Source organism: Corvus moneduloides, chromosome Z, assembly GCF_009650955.1.
Source record: "Corvus moneduloides isolate bCorMon1 chromosome Z, bCorMon1.pri, whole genome shotgun sequence".
Lineage (NCBI taxonomy): Eukaryota > Metazoa > Chordata > Aves > Passeriformes > Corvidae > Corvus > Corvus moneduloides.
The window spans coordinates 66,741,225-66,758,336 of record NC_045511.1 but is presented as its reverse complement, the minus strand read 5'-3'; the positions used below and the strand labels follow the sequence as shown (position 1 = coordinate 66,758,336).

General features: G+C 48.1%; 1 protein-coding gene and 1 long non-coding RNA gene across 5 annotated transcripts; one reads left to right on the top strand and one right to left on the bottom strand.

The window, feature by feature from the left end:
• Positions 1 to 8,059: 8,059 nt before the first annotated feature.
• On the bottom strand, positions 8,060 to 9,930 carry LOC116438494. The gene is made up of 2 exons (XR_004237778.1): positions 9,082 to 9,930; positions 8,060 to 8,702 (listed from the first exon to the last, which is right to left on the bottom strand). It is a non-coding gene; the product is annotated as an uncharacterized LOC116438494 (long non-coding RNA).
• An 85-nt stretch (positions 9,931 to 10,015) lies between these two features.
• On the top strand, positions 10,016 to 16,630 carry FOXD1 (forkhead box D1). Of its 4 annotated transcripts, none has more exons than XR_004237688.1 (2): positions 10,016 to 13,896; positions 15,431 to 16,630. XR_004237688.1 is itself a non-coding variant. In XM_032097205.1 (2 exons), exon 1 carries the CDS (start codon positions 10,068 to 10,070, stop codon positions 11,334 to 11,336), a length of 1,269 nt encoding a protein of 422 aa, XP_031953096.1. In that variant the 5' UTR covers positions 10,016 to 10,067; the 3' UTR covers positions 11,337 to 11,358; positions 15,431 to 16,630. The 4 variants fall into 4 exon arrangements, 2 of the variants coding, with proteins under 2 accessions (XP_031953096.1, XP_031953095.1); XR_004237687.1 differs by having other exon boundaries at positions 10,016 to 15,566; positions 15,667 to 16,630; XM_032097205.1 differs by having other exon boundaries at positions 10,016 to 11,358.
• Positions 16,631 to 17,112: the final 482 nt, after the last annotated feature.

Here is a 17,112-nt window from a genome sequence, read left to right as displayed (position 1 = left end):
CTCCCAGCCAGCCAGTGCAGAGCTCTGTGGTGGGGACCCTTAGGTGAACCGATGCCCCCAGCTGCCCCTGCCCAGCCAGACTACTGAGGTTTTTCTGTTATCACCCACCTGTGTGTCAGTCTTTGTTCTGTTTCGCATTGCTTCCGCCTTGCATGTTTTTCACTGTGGCTTTTCCTCCTCTGTTATGTTATTGCAATTTATAAGCTACCCACCTGTGGCTGCTTGCTGCTGGTCACTGGACACCCTCTGTGTGCCCTCGCTGGATCCCTCAGAGATGTTCCCCTGTAGCTGTGTTTTCCATCACTCGGGCCTTAATGTGCGTTTTTTTATGTATTGCCAGTCTTTGTGTTATTCGAATGCTATTCTGAGAGCCAAACACACACCTCCCAGGCCCTAACCCACACAGTTGCTGCTGCCTTTGAGTATATATAAACCCTGTTCCTCAGCCTGCGTTTCTGAGGCAGAGATCATTCACAGCCTACAATTTCAGTCTCCCACAAGTTTCCCAATGTGTTTGAGTTTACTCTGATGACTAATCTCACAGCTATCGGAAACGCTCATGTCTTGGCTCCAACAGAAGGCAAAGCGGTCTTTGCAGGACCTGTGTTGCACAGCAGAGGACAGGAGCAGATTTACAGGGGAAGAAGCCTGGCATTCTCATCAGTGCTTCACGTGCTCACAGAGTGACGAAAGAGAGAAGAAGCCTTGCTGCTCCACGGTCCCACTCACTACCACAACTGAACCCAATGAGCCTACTGGCACCAGTAGAAATACTACTGACCTTGCCATCTCATCCTGTATTTTAATGCCTTTTATACCGGTTCTTGTCTGGAATATCCTCAGTAAACTATTCTCTTTGGTCTTGTTTCTGTAAGACTACGTTAATAATTAATTTATCCTTCTTTATTAATTAACATTGTCTCCTGTGTTAGTAATCCCCAGAGCAAAGGTTTTGCCAGAGCAATACTTTTTATGTGTCTGTAAATTTTCTTTGCTCTTGTGTTGTCTTTTCACTACACCAGAGCTGAGCGTTAATTTGTACAAAAGATTTTGATCCTTTTAAAATCAAGGCTTTTGTAATTAGTGAAAATTAATGATAATTCCGAGATGACTCCATCTGGTGGCGATAGAAATTCTCAGGGAGGTGATAATTCAAAAGGTGCTATTGAAGAGCAGTGGCCTCTGTGCCTCCCACCAGGTGAATTACAGATGAAAATCAGAGGATGATCAAACTGTAAAAGATGGTGGAGGACCTCCAAATATTTAATCCACTGTATCTGCAAAATTTGAACAGTCAATCAGTTTGTGGAGAAAAGATGGCAGGGAAGCCCATATTACTTTATCTGAACTAGTAAACCCAGTATATAATTCAGAAGTTGGGGGGAAAGCAGATTTAGGAGAAGGGAGTATTTGCGGATAGTTTGGGGAGGATAGAGTTTCTTAGGAGCTAAAAAGAAAGCTTATAAATTTATTGCAGGATGAAACTAGCAGAAGTGAAGAGAGCCAAGATGAAAAACACAAAACAAACCTGAGTCACTACAAGCTATTGAAAGTAAAAATCGATCCATTTCAGATTTATCACAGTCTTCCATCAATATTTATGAAATATTTTGGAATTTCTAGGCCAAATGGTGATTACAAACAAGCAAAATATTTTAATAGACTGAAATACTGAAGTGAAAATGAATCACAGAAAGCTTATTCCAAGATAGAAACTGTAGAAAATGCTGATCCAGCTGTCATTTTAGGATTAGCTGGTCTAGAGACATGATCTCATATGCCCTCATATGAGATTTTTGAAGACAAACTATGATGAAAACCACATCACTGAGTTGTATCAGGACTCAGCTAAAGTGGTTCAAGAGTGGCAGTTCAAGGGACTCTAAGATTTGGTTACATTTTGTAGATCAAGCAGCAGACCTTCAAAAAACAAACTTTACATCTGAGAAAAAGCATTTTAGCATGCTAAAATAGTATTGGCTTGTTTTCTTCAGGTTGTTTTTTTTTTTTTTTTTTTTTTGTAATTGCATAATGGGGAACATAAACCTAAAGCTAGATTTACTTTTACCTGAAGAACTTCTGCTGAGAAATGAAGCAGATCCAAGGGCTGTACCACTGAAAGGGACCCTGAGCTCAGTAAGCAGCTTTTCAGTTCTGAAAAAGGGTGGAAGTCATGATGTCAAAACCATCAAAGAGTATACATTGCTAAAGGAATGTTCATTATCTACACAGAAGCTGCATAAGAGTGGAGGAAGATCATTAAAATGGTTACTTGGAAAAATTGTTTCCTAAATTATACGGAAGTTTAAGGGCAGAAGAATGACATTTGCTGTCAAAATGCCAGTGGAAAAGCTCTTCTAAAAGTCATGGCCAGTGCTGCATAATTAATAACAGGGCTTGTTGAGGAGAGGTGTTAGTATCATATTGAGGGAACTTATCACAGGTCATAAACATAAGTGATCAGGCTATAGTGAAGTAATATTTGTCCTGATTATCAGTGACAGCAAGGGGAAAAAAAGTAGTCTTAGGCAGCGAAGGAAATCTGATAATCAAAATTTCATTTGGAAACATTTGTTCAGAAGAATGCTGTATTTAACAGTGGAACATAAGGGGAAAAGCACTAAGGAATTACAAAAAATACCCCTAAGTGTTAGTAATTTAATGGAGGAAAATAGCAGCATTATGAGGTAGAAGACTAAAAATAGATGAATCGAAAAGAAATCATCTCCAGATATCTAGACATAAGACTCATTGAAGAATTAACTTTTTAAGGGATGTGAAATTTTTAAGCACTGAACAGGAGCCCAGAAAGTTTGAACTTAAGTCTGATGCTGTTTTCATCTGCCTCTGAGTTGTAGGGAGTGATCGGTAATAGACTTCAGTGCCAAGGAAGAGAGACTGCTGCCCAGCAAAGAGTGTCCTTTTCTCACCATGCCTGTGGCTTTTAAACTCAGCAACCCAAGATACCTGGGCTTTTATGACCTCTGGGCTGCCTCTCTAACACCCTGCAGAGTCCTGCTGGAGAGTAGTTGGAGCAGTGCTACTTAAAGAATCCCCTGCCTTCATTGTACACGGTTCAAGCAGGCTTTGCAGGATATTTGGGAGTTCTTGTTAATAAGACTGGTAAAATCTCACCAAGAAAGGCTTGCCTGTTAATCTTGGTGAATAACAAATACCTTGATAGAAAATAAGTAAGAAGTAGAAGCCACCATATTCCTTACTGACTGTGTGTGGAAAAGGTGATTTAAACCTTAAATTTATGCACAGATGACAAGAGACAGACAAACGGATTATTCGTATAGGCATCCTATACACAGATGTTCTAGTTTGAAAGCAAACCAGTGGGAGATCCCAAGTCAGAATTACAATTTAATAGGAAAATTAAGATAAAGGCAATGATACAGAAACACTGGCTTAAACTGACAGAGTCAGGATATGACCTGACACCCTGCCGGGCAGGGTGGTCATAGCAGTCCAATTCAATGGTGGCTGCAGTCCTGTTGGAGTGATAAATGTCACTCTGTCAAACCAGTGATCCTGTAGTAAAGTCTGGTCCTTTTCTGGAGGTCCAGTGGTGATTATGGAGCTCTTCTCCTCTGGGAATCCAGTGAATAGTGCTCCCACGGTGTTCCAAACCTCAGATTACATCCAGGTAGGAATGCTTGGTTCCTCCCCCTGGGCGGAGGATCTCACAATGGGAGATGTAATTCTATGAGTCATGCAGTGAGACTTGATCGCTCATTAGCAGAAGATATCCCCTGGAGGGAGTTATCAGGGATGTGTCATGGAAGAGATAAAGAACACTGCCCCACCTGGTTTTAACATGAAAAACCGTCTTTTTTATGAAGATGGTGATAGAATACATACTTCTGGTAATTACCTTACATAATTACCTTACATTGTAACCTAAGACAGCAGAATTCAAGAGGACTTGAATCCTTCAAGCCATGATCACAGAAATGTTTCGACCTCTGCTAAGACCATGGTCTTTGTATTGTCTTTAAAAAATTGACACTTACAAGTCAAAACACTATTGAGACAACATGATGCAACATCAACATGTAAATGTGTAATGTATCACATTTTGCCCAGGATAAATCAGGACTAAATTTGGCCCACTTTAGAAGTGTAGGTGCCATCATGCTTCCTTTGACTAATGCCTTGGCAGCTGCAAAATTCTTATTCATTCTGGATCTGACTTCTTTGGTTTTCTAGACCTCCTGGTCCAGCTGGTGCTCAGCAGGAGGTAAGAGGTGAGCACAGGTGGCAAGAGGCAGGAAGGCTGGACAAGGCAAGGGTCTTCTTCCTGCAACAGCTAGCTGCTATTTCTGCTCAAGTCCTGGCAGGAACCTATTACCCGCTAAGTTCTAGATTTATCTTCTTTTTCTTTGATCACAATATAGCTTATCCCCAAGGATTTCTAAGCGAAAAAAGAGTATACCTGCCAATAGTCACTGCATATATGAATGAGTTTGTACTCCTTCGTACTCCTATTTCCATCTCTGCAGAATGAAATGGAAAATATCTCAAATATTTGAGATGCTAATTATGGGATCTCCCTCCTAGTTTGCTAAAGCTTGTCTACAACAAAAATTTAGGGCTTATGTGGAAAATATTAGAAAGGGTTTCAGTATTTGATGAAGTTATGAAATTAAAAGTAACCTAAACAAACATGATTTGTTCATATGAAAAGTACTCTGCTATATCAGCTCTGGAAGCCAGTGCTTCATTTTGTGACTCTGATATTCTTCCACCAGCATTTGAAATGGCTACTGGCTTAAAAGAGTAGAAATTTTAAGTTGAAATTAAAACTGGAAAAGCAATTTTAAGTATCTCATGCTGTTTTGAAGGACTACTAGGAAAATAATAGGAGTGAGATGAACAAAGAAAAAGGTGGAGGAAATGACAAAGATTGTCAGAAATACTGACGTTTATCTTCCGTGATAGTCCAGTGATTCTGAAGGAGAACTCCTCAGCATGTAAAAAAGGTGACAAGTGAAAAAATTTGTGTTAGAACTTACAAAGCCATGAACAGCAGGGAAAAAATATTTAACCACACTTGTTCCTTGTCTGTTCTAGTACAAAAATGAGAGCACATCACATTTAAATGAGCAGGTGACTTGCTTAAAGCAAATGAAAAGAGACACTTCTTACCACTGATAGATAGATCCCAGGAGTATTTCACCACTGAATGTATTTAGTGGTACTAATGTACTTGATTTCAAAAAATGACTGGACAAATTCACGGAATAAATTCTCTCACAGGCTATCAAATTCAGATATTATCTCTGCTTTAAAACAAACAAACAAACAGCTTGAAACCCAGGTTTCTGGCAGCTAGAAATCGATTTTACACACTTGTTTTGTTCCTATATTCTTCCCTAAACACCTGGTCTTAGCTGATGTTGAAGTCAGTTTACGCTGCTAGATGTGTCTTGGTCTAACCTGATAAAAATGCTTCTTAAGATCAGAACATCATGAGAACATTAAATCACATTTTACAGAAATGAAAAGCCCAAAGGGCCTTAAAGGAAGTAACTTACATTTGTCAGAACAAATGTACATGCCCTGCAAGGATTATAGAACTAGGGGGAAAAAAATCCTGAACCAACCTAACCAACAAACAAAACAAAACCCCAACAAAATCCAACTCATCAAACAAATAAACCAAACCAACTTGGTCAAGAAGAAAAGTATGTTTGATGAGGGTAGAGGGGAAATCTCCTCCAAGGATGGTAAATCCTTGTTCTGCAGTAGGCATGGCTGGAAGCCCAGATTTTTCTTCAGTTTTTCCGGTGTCTCCTGCCAACCCTCTCCAATGCATTGTGGTCACACAGACATTGTAATCTCAACCTCCACAGAAGGCTTAAAGGAGGTGTTACCTTCTGCAAAACTACATGGCGAGGGTAGAGGAGGATAAACCCCCCAAAAAGTGGAGATAAAATGGCACTGTTATACTGGGCAAAGAAGACTACAGCTGTCGCTGTTATTGTCTCTGTCATGGACACCACTATCCTTTTGCAAGGTCATTGCTGGAGGATTTATTCATTCCATGACACAAGCAGCTCAGAATTCAGTCCAGTGTTTGACCCAAGACACTACATTCGCAGAAAATGTAAATCATTCAATAAATGGTTCTATACATTAACAGAAAGTCCAGTTCTGCAGCTCCAGAAAACTCATAGCACTTCTGCCAGTGTGCCAGTGTGGCTGCTTGAAAATGCCCTAATTAGTGCCCAGGGTAATCTTCAATTTTGAATAAAGGATGAGGGAAGATATGTAGGCTCATCTATTCCCTGTCCCAATATTGTCTGCCTTGCTGGGCGCAGGCTTCCTCACTGTAGAAGGATATGTGGCCTGTGGGACCCCAAGGGACACTGTCCCCCAGAATAAAGAAAACATCAAGGGAAAGTGATGGCAGGTTCACGCAGTTTGACTTCTGCCCAGTATCCCTGGACACGCCACATTAACCAGAATGCTCCTGCTCTGGCCACCTCGGGCAGCAGAGAGCTGCCCAAATACCCAAACCTTTCTCAGGTTTGGATGTGAGGAACACTGCTTGAAGGAGATGTTCCTGTCCTTACTGCCCTGCAGGAAACATCGGCAGCGGGGACCCAGCCTTGCCACTAGGGAGGGGTGTGGTTGAACAGCAGGAGCCATCAGGACTGTTTGGATGGATTGCCAGAGTGCTTTGATCCTGGGCTACACTGATAAAATGTGAATGTTCTTTATATGCATGAAGAAATTGTGTGTATAATATATAACTAAAAATTATAATTAATATTAGTTTAAAATTCATTACTAATATTAATATGCCCAAACAATAAAAAATGGATAAACCCTAGCTGGGTAACTGTATTTCTCATCTTGCTTTTGTGCTATTGTGTTTTTAGGTGCATGATATATCAGATCATTCACAACCAGCAGGAAACTCTAGAAGGCAGCCCCCGAGATCCTGGGCCCAGGGTGGTAGTTTGGTGGTAGGGTGTGTGGGCAGAGAGGCCCGGAATGGATGTGGTAAGGTGGTCGAGGAAGTTCCAGCCATTCCGCGAAGGGGACTGTTCTTAGGTCCCTTCCAGAACTCTGCTTTTCTTTAGGGTCTCGGGGTCCCGCACAGTCGCTGAGCGGGGGATTCCTGCCCGACCCTGCCTTTCTCCGGGACTGCTTTGGGCAGGGAGGCCACGCCGGGCCCCCTGCGCGGGCACACGGCGTCCCACAGCCGGCGCTCCTTGCCGGTAGATGGCATCCCCCGTCCGCGGAGAGCAACGCCCGGAGCGGAGCGGCGCGGAGCGGGACCGGCCGCGAGGTGGGGGACGGGGCAAAGCCCGCAGCCCCGCCGCTGGCCGGGTCTTGCCAAGGGAAATGCCACTCGCGGCTGTGCCGCCTCTGCTCGCCTTCCTCCTTGTCTTTCTTGCCCTTTTGAAATGGCACCTGCCGGATTGGGGACGGGAACGATCAGAAGATACTCGAAGACACGTCGCGATCTCCAGGGACTGAAGTAACATCAGGTCTTAACTGCCCGCCCTGGAGGCTGACTCAACTGATCCCCCGAAAGAAATCTCCTCAGCAGCCCCCAAACACAGCATGCATACCCCGCAGCGACAGACGAGAGCTTGCAGTGTTGCCCAAGCCTTCCAGAGGGGTCCCCACCATCACCCCCCATGGCCACCCCGACGTGGCCACGTCTAGAAAGAGCCGCACCCCAGCCGAGACTCCCGGGAACTCGGTGCTATCGAAGAGCCGCCGGTGTCGCACGCTCACTGAAACACCCGTGCGTCCTCCTTGCAGAGGATCGAGGGCAGACCCGGCTCTTTTGGTTTGTCGCTACAGTGGTTCTTCCCCGTGCATTTTTAAACTTCACTGTTCTTCATAGTTAAGAGCATGATTTTTTTCTTTTAAGGCGGTTTTTAACGTTCAGGTTGGGAGAAAAAAATAATAAAAGGGGGAAAAAAGGAAGCAGAAAGCTAAAACACTAACTCTTTGTAAAGAGGAGAAACCCCTTGAAGACGAAAAATCCTGTCTAACTTTCTTTTAGTAGCTTGCCCCAGGACCTCAAAACTAATTTGAAGAGAGATTTTATTAACTGTATGAACTGTAAATCTCGAGTGATGTCTCTTTATCTAAAGAAAAAAAAAAGTAGTCAGTTGCTGGATCTAGAGGTTTGGGGGGTTTTTCCATCGTCTTTTTTTCTTTTTTTTTTTCCTGTTTTGTAGCTTTTGGTGGTATGTCTTGCAGGCTCCTTAGTAGTGAGCAAAATGTAAATAGGATTATATGGAAATAGTAGAAAGGATTATGTTGTAAATCGATGGAGCTGGGTTTGAAACGGTGGCTTGTAGCTTTGGGTTAGGACAATATATTGAAAACGTATTTCAAGAAATTGGGTGTGTGAGTTGTTTGAAAAGAGGAATGTGATCAATAAGACTTTATGTATCAGTCTGCCCTTCTCACGACGATTTCTGCCGAAGAACGAAATGCTCCCTTGCTCCTATCGCAGTCGGATCCTGAGTGTGGTTTATCCTGCCAGAACTGGGAACGATGGGATTTTTCAAAGCCTTTCTTTTTAAGACCGTGGTAATTGCATTTCTGTCCAAATTTGTGGGGGTTTTATTTTGTTTGAATTCTTTGCTGGAGTTTTTGTTGCCTTTTTTTTCCCCCTGCCTTACATAAAGGGGGCCCCGGTCTTCTGTCGTCGCATAGATCACCTGTAAAGGGAAACAGTGCCACTAAATTTGCAAGCAACCCTCTGTCTCTTTCTCAGGGGTGTTGCTCCTACTTAAAGCGAAAGTCCCGTTCTAAAGGACAGTGAATTTACTTCCTTTGCGTACAAAAGAGATTCTAATTCTCTGTTAGTGTTTCTCATAATGGAGGGAGCTGCTTCTCTCTAATAACAATAGCCTTACAATTAAACTGAGAATAGCGGTGTGTTTTGGAGGCTGTTCTTTGAGAGCTTGTGAGGTCGACATGGAGAGATATTTTATTTCATTCTTAAGTAAATTAAACTCTGGAGGGTGACGGGGGAGAGGAAGGAAAGGATGTCTCTAAACCATTCCGCCGACAGAAGTCTGAAGTTTATTAACTCACCATCTCCGTCTCCGATCTGATTTTTTCCCCCCTTCCTTTCCACGGCAAGCAGCACCCTGTCTCTGAGGGCAGCCCCGGAAGATGCGAAGCTCCTAGACCTTCCGAACGGTTTCTGGGAAGATGCTCCTGCACTTTGCGACAGACTTGCACTTTTTTTTTTTTTTTTTTTTTTTTTTTTTTTTTTTTTTTTTTTTTTTTTCCCGGGAGAGTCAAGTGTTACCTTTATTTCTCCCCTTTTCCAACAAAGATAGCACCGGTCTCCCCGAAGCCCACCCCCCCGAGCCCCTCCTGGATAGGGTGAGGCCGGGGAGGCCGGGACGGTGGCGAGGCGCCCTTCTTGGTGGGGGGAGACACGGCGCCGCTCCCCCCACCGCGCTCTGACGCTGGGAGCCATGTGATGGCCCCCTCGCTATAAGGCGGGGAGGAAGGCCGCCCTCCCTGGGACTAAGCCCCAGCCTTTTCACCGTGTTTCCTAAGGCCCGGCAAGCCATCCCCTACGCCCTCCCTCCTCGGCAGCCTCCTCCCCTCTCCTCCTCCCAGGACTAGGCTCGCTCCCTCCTGCCCCGCATCCATTAATGTCTGGGGGCTGAGGTGAGAAGAAAGAAGGGGAAACCGACTTCCAGGAGCGACGGCACAACCTCCCTGCGCCCACAATACCCGATCCCAACCCAAAAAAACCCGAAAAAGATCCCCAAAAAGGGGAAAGGGAGTGGGAAAAAGAGAAAGAGAGAAATCCAAACGGCAGCAAAAAATACCCCGAAACAAAACCCAAACCAGCCGCCGCCTCCGAGCGGGCGGCGGGAGCGCTCCAGAGGCGCGGCAACGGCGCTGGGGGCCGGCGCGGCTCTGCGCGGCCCGCCTGCCCGTGGCGGCGGCGGGGCGGCTCTCCGCGGAGCGGCGCGGAGGCCTGGCGGCGGCGGGGAGAGCGCCCGCTCGCCCGCCGCGCCGCGCCGGCCGCCACCGATGCGCTGCCCCGCCGCCGCGCCATGACCCTTAGCTCGGAGATGTCCGAGGCGTCGACGCTGGCTGAGGAGACCGACATCGATGTAGTCGGCGAGGAGGACGACGAGGAGGACGACGAGGAGCCGCAGACCCGCCGCCGCCGCCGCTCCTACGCCGAGGACGACGAGGAGGAGGAGGAGGAGGAAGAAGACGAGGAGGATGTGGGCGACCTCCACGCCGCCGCCCTGCTGCCGCGGTCGCCCGTGCGCGGCGGAGGTGGAGGTGGCGGCGGCGGCGGCGGGGCGGGCGGAGGGGACGCTGCCGGCGGCTCTCGGCCCCCCTCGCGGGGTGGCCCACAGAAGGCGACGGCGGGCGGCGGCGGGGCGGGCGACGGCGGCGGCGGGGCGGGCAGCGGCGGCGGCAAGAACAGCCTGGTGAAGCCGCCCTACTCCTACATCGCTCTCATCACCATGGCCATCCTGCAGAGCCCCAAGAAGAGGCTAACGCTGAGTGAGATCTGCGAGTTCATCAGCGGGCGCTTCCCCTACTACCGGGAGAAGTTCCCCGCCTGGCAAAACAGCATCCGCCACAACCTCTCCCTCAACGACTGCTTCGTCAAGATCCCCCGGGAGCCCGGCAATCCTGGCAAGGGCAACTACTGGACACTGGACCCCGAATCCGCCGACATGTTCGACAACGGGAGCTTCCTGCGCCGCCGAAAGCGCTTCAAGCGGCAGCAGCTCCCGGCGCCCGAGCTTCTGCTGCGCGCCGTGGACCCCACCGCCTTCCTCCCGCAGCCTCCGCCGCAGCCTCCGCCGCAGCAGCCGCCCTGCGCCTACGGACCCTACGGCTGCGGCTACGGTCTCCAGCTTCAGCCTTACCACCCCCACTCCGCCCTCTTCCCCTTCCACCACCCCTCTCCGCCGCCCCGCCAGCCCCCTGCCGCCCCCGGCAGCGCCCCCGGTGCGGCGCTGCCCTCCGCCGCGGCCGCGCCGCCGGGCCCCTTGCTGCCCGCGGCGGAGCTGGCACGGACGCGCTTCGGCTATGCGCACCCGCTGGGCCCGGCACTGGCGGCTTCCCTGCACTCCGCCAAGCCTGGCAGCGGCGCGGCGCTGGCCCGCTCGCCCTTCTCCATCGAGAGCATCATCGGGGGAAGCTCTGGCCCCGGCCCCGGCGCGGGCAGCAGCTGCGCCTCGCAGTCGACCGCGGCGCCGGGGCTGTCCCGCTCGCTGGGGAGCGCCGGGAGCGGCTTGCCCCCCGCCGCCGCCCTGCCCGCCACCTCCGGCTTCGCGGCACGGATCTCTAACTGTTAAGTGTTTGGGAGTCTTTCCGAAGGTAGGATCTGGGGTACCTCCTTTCTCCGCTGCTCGGACGCCCAGCGGACGCTGCCCGCAGGGGCTGCCTGTCTTTGCGTGGGGATAATTGTGACGGGGCTCGAGGGGCGTCCGCCGCGAGCGACGGACCTCCCGGGACCTGCACTAGTGCAAAGCCAGGTGTAGATCTAGATACTGCACGGGCAGACGGTCACTACATCGGAAAGTTACTCGCTACTCCTTAAAAAGAAACAAAAATGGTGATAAATAATTTCTCTAAACCGTAGAAGTTCAGAGATTCTCAGGTCTAGGAGCTTGAAAACCGTAATGTACAGGAGAAAAAAAAGGCTTGAGGGAGGACAGCAGAGCAATACTTTTTCATTTAGTACACTTGTTTAATGTACTTTTATAAAAGAAAAGATTAACGTGTTTACACAGAAGAAAGTCAAGATTATCATTTCTTATTTTAACCTGTGTTTTGTATTATAATAGACTTATGGAGTTTTTTATTTTGTACTTCATGCGTATTCTTTACAAGGAATATTGTTTAAAAATTACTGGCAAGTATTATTGTAACATTTTAATGTAAAATTTTTACACATTTTCAAAAATAAAATTTTTAATTTTCAAAAAAAAAAAAAAAAAAATCAAAACCAAACCCAAAGACCAAAGGAGCCCAGCCAAACAATTGGCATTGGATCCTTCCCTCTTTAGCACTTCTCTTTTCTTTGGGACACTGATAATTTTTTCTTCGGGATTAATAGCACAATAGTCAAGGAATAGTCAAGGAATATTCTAACTTGAAATTTATTATGTGCAGATTTGACCGCAAAGAAGAAAATCAAAATATGATCTTTGCAGTCAATGCATTGTTAACCCTAGCAGATAATGAAAGACAAAAAAAACCCAAAACAAACCAAACAATCAAATAACAACAACAAAACCACAACACCAACAAAAAAAACCCCAACAAAACAAAAACCTACAAAAACCAGCAGGGACGATAGAGGGGATAAATAGAAATAGGTCTCTCTGGAGGGAGTAAAGCCCAGTTCTGTAAGGCACCAATCAGGAGATTGATTAAAAAGCCGGTTTAAAACTATTTTTATACTTTTGGGTGTGTTTTAAATCACAACTGCATCATAGTTTGGTTTCCAAAAGGCCCAAAGCAAAATACTACTAATATAGAGCATGTATTGAACTTAAGAGAGATTTGTTCTAGACACTTATGTTTCTGTGACGATAATAGTGGCATGTGTTTCTACTTTTCAATACATAAAATATAAAATGAGCTTTGTAATATCCTCGTGTGACGAGTTGATTAAATGTATAAGCTGTTGAAGTAAGGATATTTAAATGTACAAAACAAACCATGAAAGCAGCTTTTCTGATTCCAAACACTCGTTTTTAAACAGCATAAAGTCCATAGATATCTATTTTATAGACTAAAAGAATTTTTTAACCAAAAAGCCGGCCTCAAATATTTGGAGCTTAGACATGGAAAAGAGAATCGCATGTTTTAAGACTAGGCGTGTGAATGCTTGTTGTGGGCTAGGAACACGCGTTTTTCAAACCAGGAAAGCGCTTTTCAACTACGACTGTATTTATAACAATTTAGGAGACTCGGGGATCAATTATGTGAATTTTTATAATAATAAAAAAAAAAATTAAAGGGAGGGATGCCTTTTAGTGCTCTTTGAAGTGAGGAGGGATTTTACATGTAGAAGTACTTCGTCGCCTTGGTTTAAAATATTCTCGTAGATAGAAAAGTGGTGCTTCTCCGTTTTGTTTGTAGCAATGCTGTGTTAAAATAGTGGGTTTCAAAAAAACAGAAAGACTGGACATAAGATCTCTGCTGGACTCCATTTGCAGTCTGGAGCTGGAAGGCCTCTCTGGAACCTCCAGGGTTCCTTAGCAGAAAAAGAAGTAAAGTCCGTTCTAATTCCTAAAACAAAAGGGAAAATACCCCAGAGGCACGGTGTACATATCCTCCGGGGAGAGCGCGTCTTTTTCACGAAAGACCGATTAATTCACTTTCGCCGGGACTGGCCCGGCGATGCGCCGGGCCGACGGGCCGGTGCAGCGTGGAGTGCCGAGCTCAGCAGAGGCCCCCCTCGAAGAGGCAGACAAAATCAAGCAGGGAAAGGTTTTGCGGGGGAGAAGGCAGCTGTGGCCATGCGGCGGTGCGAGGCTCCCCAAGGAGGGATGCTGCTGGCCCTCAGTCTGGGTTCTGTCTGCTCGAGTCCTAGCGCTCTCCACGAGCGGTTTCACGAGAAGGGTTGGGTTCCGGCGACGCACCCTGTGTTTGCTTCTCTTGGCTTCTCCGCTGTAGACCCTGGGGAGCCCGGCGACCTCCCCTGCGCAGAGCCCAGCCCGGTCCAGGCTGGAGTCTGAGTGTGCCCATCTCCCGTCCCTCAGGTCTCCTCAGAGGTATACGGCAAGCAAAGTGCTTGGCCACTTGCTCCTTCCACGCTTTTCGCCGGTTGCCTGCATCCCGTGCGGACAAGGCCTTCCCTTGGGAGTTGGTAGGGAAGCTGACGGGGACAAATTGCAGTAGGAGGTATAGATTTCTTTTTTTTTTCTTTAAGGAAAAGGGGGTTGGGGAATAGGTCTGGGGTGGTGGTGGAGGACCCTTTTGCCTCTTCTCCTCGAGTCGGCGGGGAAGCCGCCTTGCCTCGGCCCCGGTCCTGAGGGTCTCTGTTTCCCCTCAGCTGCCCCGGAGCAGGTGCCGCCAGAAAAGGCGCCGGCTCCACAGCCCTTTGATGAGCTCGCAGTACCGCCGGCCACAGCGCCCCATTCGCATGCTAATAGCCCGCCGTGCTCTCCGCGGCTTTCAAGACTAACAGAGAAGCTAAGAGTGTAGTCCTCGCAAGGACCGAGCCCGGACGAACAATTCTTCCAAAACAGTCTGGGCCCTAATAAACAATCTGGTAGAACATGCAGTATAGTGTCGCCTCCTTCTCCTCCCAGAGACAAAGTGTGGATTCATTAACCCGTCTCCTTGCTCATCATACCCCCGTTGGGCTGAGAGACAAATTACTGGATCTGAATTGGGAGGGGATTGCTCTATGAGGGGGCTAATGTTTCAATCAGTTCATCCTGAAGGACCACACAAAAAGAAACTTTTTAGTTTATGGTGCTATTATGTGGAGTTTTAATCTAGGGGTAGATTTAGCCAAATGTTATCTATTGGGAATTTAATGAAGCCCTTATGTATTCAATCGTCTTTTATGCCACACACAGTGTCTCTATCCAGAAACGTTTCCTTCCACGTATTTCTTTGTTTCTGATGGGTGATTTATATATTTTTAATTAGGTTTTTAAAAAATTATTTCTTTTCAAGTATCTTGTATAACGCTTCTCTTAAGCAGGACTGTTAGGTCCCTTCCCACATTTCCTGTAGAAGAGGTTTCCCCTTCCCTCCCCGGTTTCAAAGATGATTAGTTTTCACGTCCACACACTGCGCCCTTCCCGCTGGAGTGCTCCCGCTGCCTTGTGCAGAGGGGTCGGACATCGTGCCCGCTCTGTCGCCACCGCCGTGGGCTGCGGCGGGCAGTGCACCCGGGGGTCCGGCCGAGCCCCATGGCTCCCATGCACAACTCCCCGGCCCTGAAGCTGCTCTCAACCCAAACCTTCCCCACCCGCAGCTCCTTCGGACCACACCTTCGGTCTGGTTTGTATTGAGAAGCACTCCAGGGGGCAGCAGGGTGCACATCCCGTGCTTGCAGGATGGTTTCAAATACCCAGGACGGGCCCCATCCCCAAATCCGGAAGACGAAAGAGAGGGGCGAGGCTCTCACCTGCTCTCAGCTGCTCCCTTTCTTGCAGCGCTTGGGGCGAGGGCAGAGCGCACGCTCGCCCCCGTCGAAACTGAGGCCTGTTGCGGGGTTCTGTGGGAAAGTGGATCTGATTTAACTGTCCCTTGGCATGGCCCGGAGACGCCACTCCGTATGTAATACTTTCCTTTAGTACTTAGAGTAAGTACGGCTGTAGTCTCTGATAATATTGTATCTGACAGAAATAATGGAAATTACGATCGTGGCCAAACCCTCTGTGTTCTGGAACTTGCTAACCAATGCAGATCGGTTTTTCAGCTTGTTCACAGTGGCTCCCCCACCTGCAGCAGTATTTTCCCTGCTTCCCTCGGCGCCGGGTCGCACACACCATCGGAACCCGGGCACAGGCGTGGACCGGCTGCCCTGTGTCTGCAGCTGGGTGCATCACGACCAGGTAGGCGTCCGCTCGGCTTCCGCTTCCACCGTCCCTTACCCCCAAGCCCCCAGTAACCTGCTGCAGATGACTGCAAGGCCTCTCCACTCTTCCCCAAAAGTCCTTTCTTCTTTGCAACCCTCACCGTGAGAGTCACGTCGAGCAGCCGACGTCTGGTGTCTGTTTGCTGCCCCTTCCTGCGCTGCAAAGCACGACCTAGATGTGTAGGAGACATTCACTCAGAAGTGTGTGTACGTGTGTGCAGGCAAATGGCACTTCAGAAGGTAACAAGCTGCTGCGGGATCCATGCTGCGGCAAAAACCACACTGTATCCCTCATTGCGCAGACAGGTGCCCCTCGATTTTGGGGAGAGACGGAGAAATGAACGAGAGTTCCAAGTCGGTAAACCTCTTGCTCCTTCTTTTTCACTTGCGGAAGAACTCTTGTTTCCCGCCACCCGTCCCCTCCTGGAGGTGTACTGCGGGAGACCGGCCCTGGAAACAAGCCGGCCCCTTCCCAGCCGCCCGGCTCGGCTCGCCGCTCCGTTACCGGCACGATCCAAAGGAACATAGGCAGAGGCTGAGGGGCTGGGGAGCCCCTCGACCAAACTCGCGACCAGTGTGGGTGGCACCGAGGGCTGTGCGCGGCTGCGCAGCGGGACAGAGCCTCCGCGGCCGTGGCGGTGCTCCGCGCCGAGACCGCGAGTGGGAGTGGGGAGGCACCCGGCGGCGTCTCGGCGGGAATCACCGCGGGAAGCCCACGGAAGATACATAGCATACGAAGATGCGGCCTCAGCGCAGCGCCCCTGCACCGCCGACTGTCGCAGTGAGAGACAGAGAGGCACCCGCTGCGCTCTGCGTCACGGAGAGACCTATCGGCTGGGCACAGTAGTGCCCAAAAAGTACAAAAACATATGGACTGGACAGGACGAAAGGCACCTTTTTTTTTTTTTTTTTTTTTAAAGCGCGGTGTCTCATCAATTTCAGAATTCTACCGCTGAGTTGAATTCAGAAGGAAATTTGTGATTGTGTTTTTTTTATTTTTCTAATCAAAATAATTAAACTTGCCCTTCCTCCAAGCCACAAGAGACCTGTTGAATTGATTCTGTTTCCCTTTCGCTGATGCAGCAAAACGGCATGCAGAATTCTGCGGGCCCCCATATTTAGATGATAAATCACGAAATTTATGTAAGAAGCAAAAGGATAATTAGATAATTCATTTGTTGCATTAATTCGTTTTTTAAGACCGGGAAAGCCTTATCTACAGTCAATCCGAAGGTATTTCTGTCCCCTGCATGCGATAGAAAAGCATATGAGTGTATCGAAACACGTGTGAACGTTCAGGAGTGTGTCCCACACGCGGTGGTATCACCATCCAGTGCCCGCACAACTGTAGCACTGCGGTGGTCGCTCCTGCTAATGCCCAGGTTTTAGCTAGCCCTTTTAAAACCCGTGAATGTCTCTTCGTACCGCAGTGGTCATAGGACTGCTCCTCTGCTTTCATTGCAGGAGAGTACGTGCACACCTGTATACACGAAATAAATTAAATACACAAAATCAAGATTAAT

Excerpts from the sequence above, each read along its gene's own strand:
- FOXD1 (XM_032097205.1), top strand. The coding sequence starts at position 10,068 with ATGACCCTTAGCTCGGAGATGTCCGAGGCGTCGACGCTGGCTGAGGAG.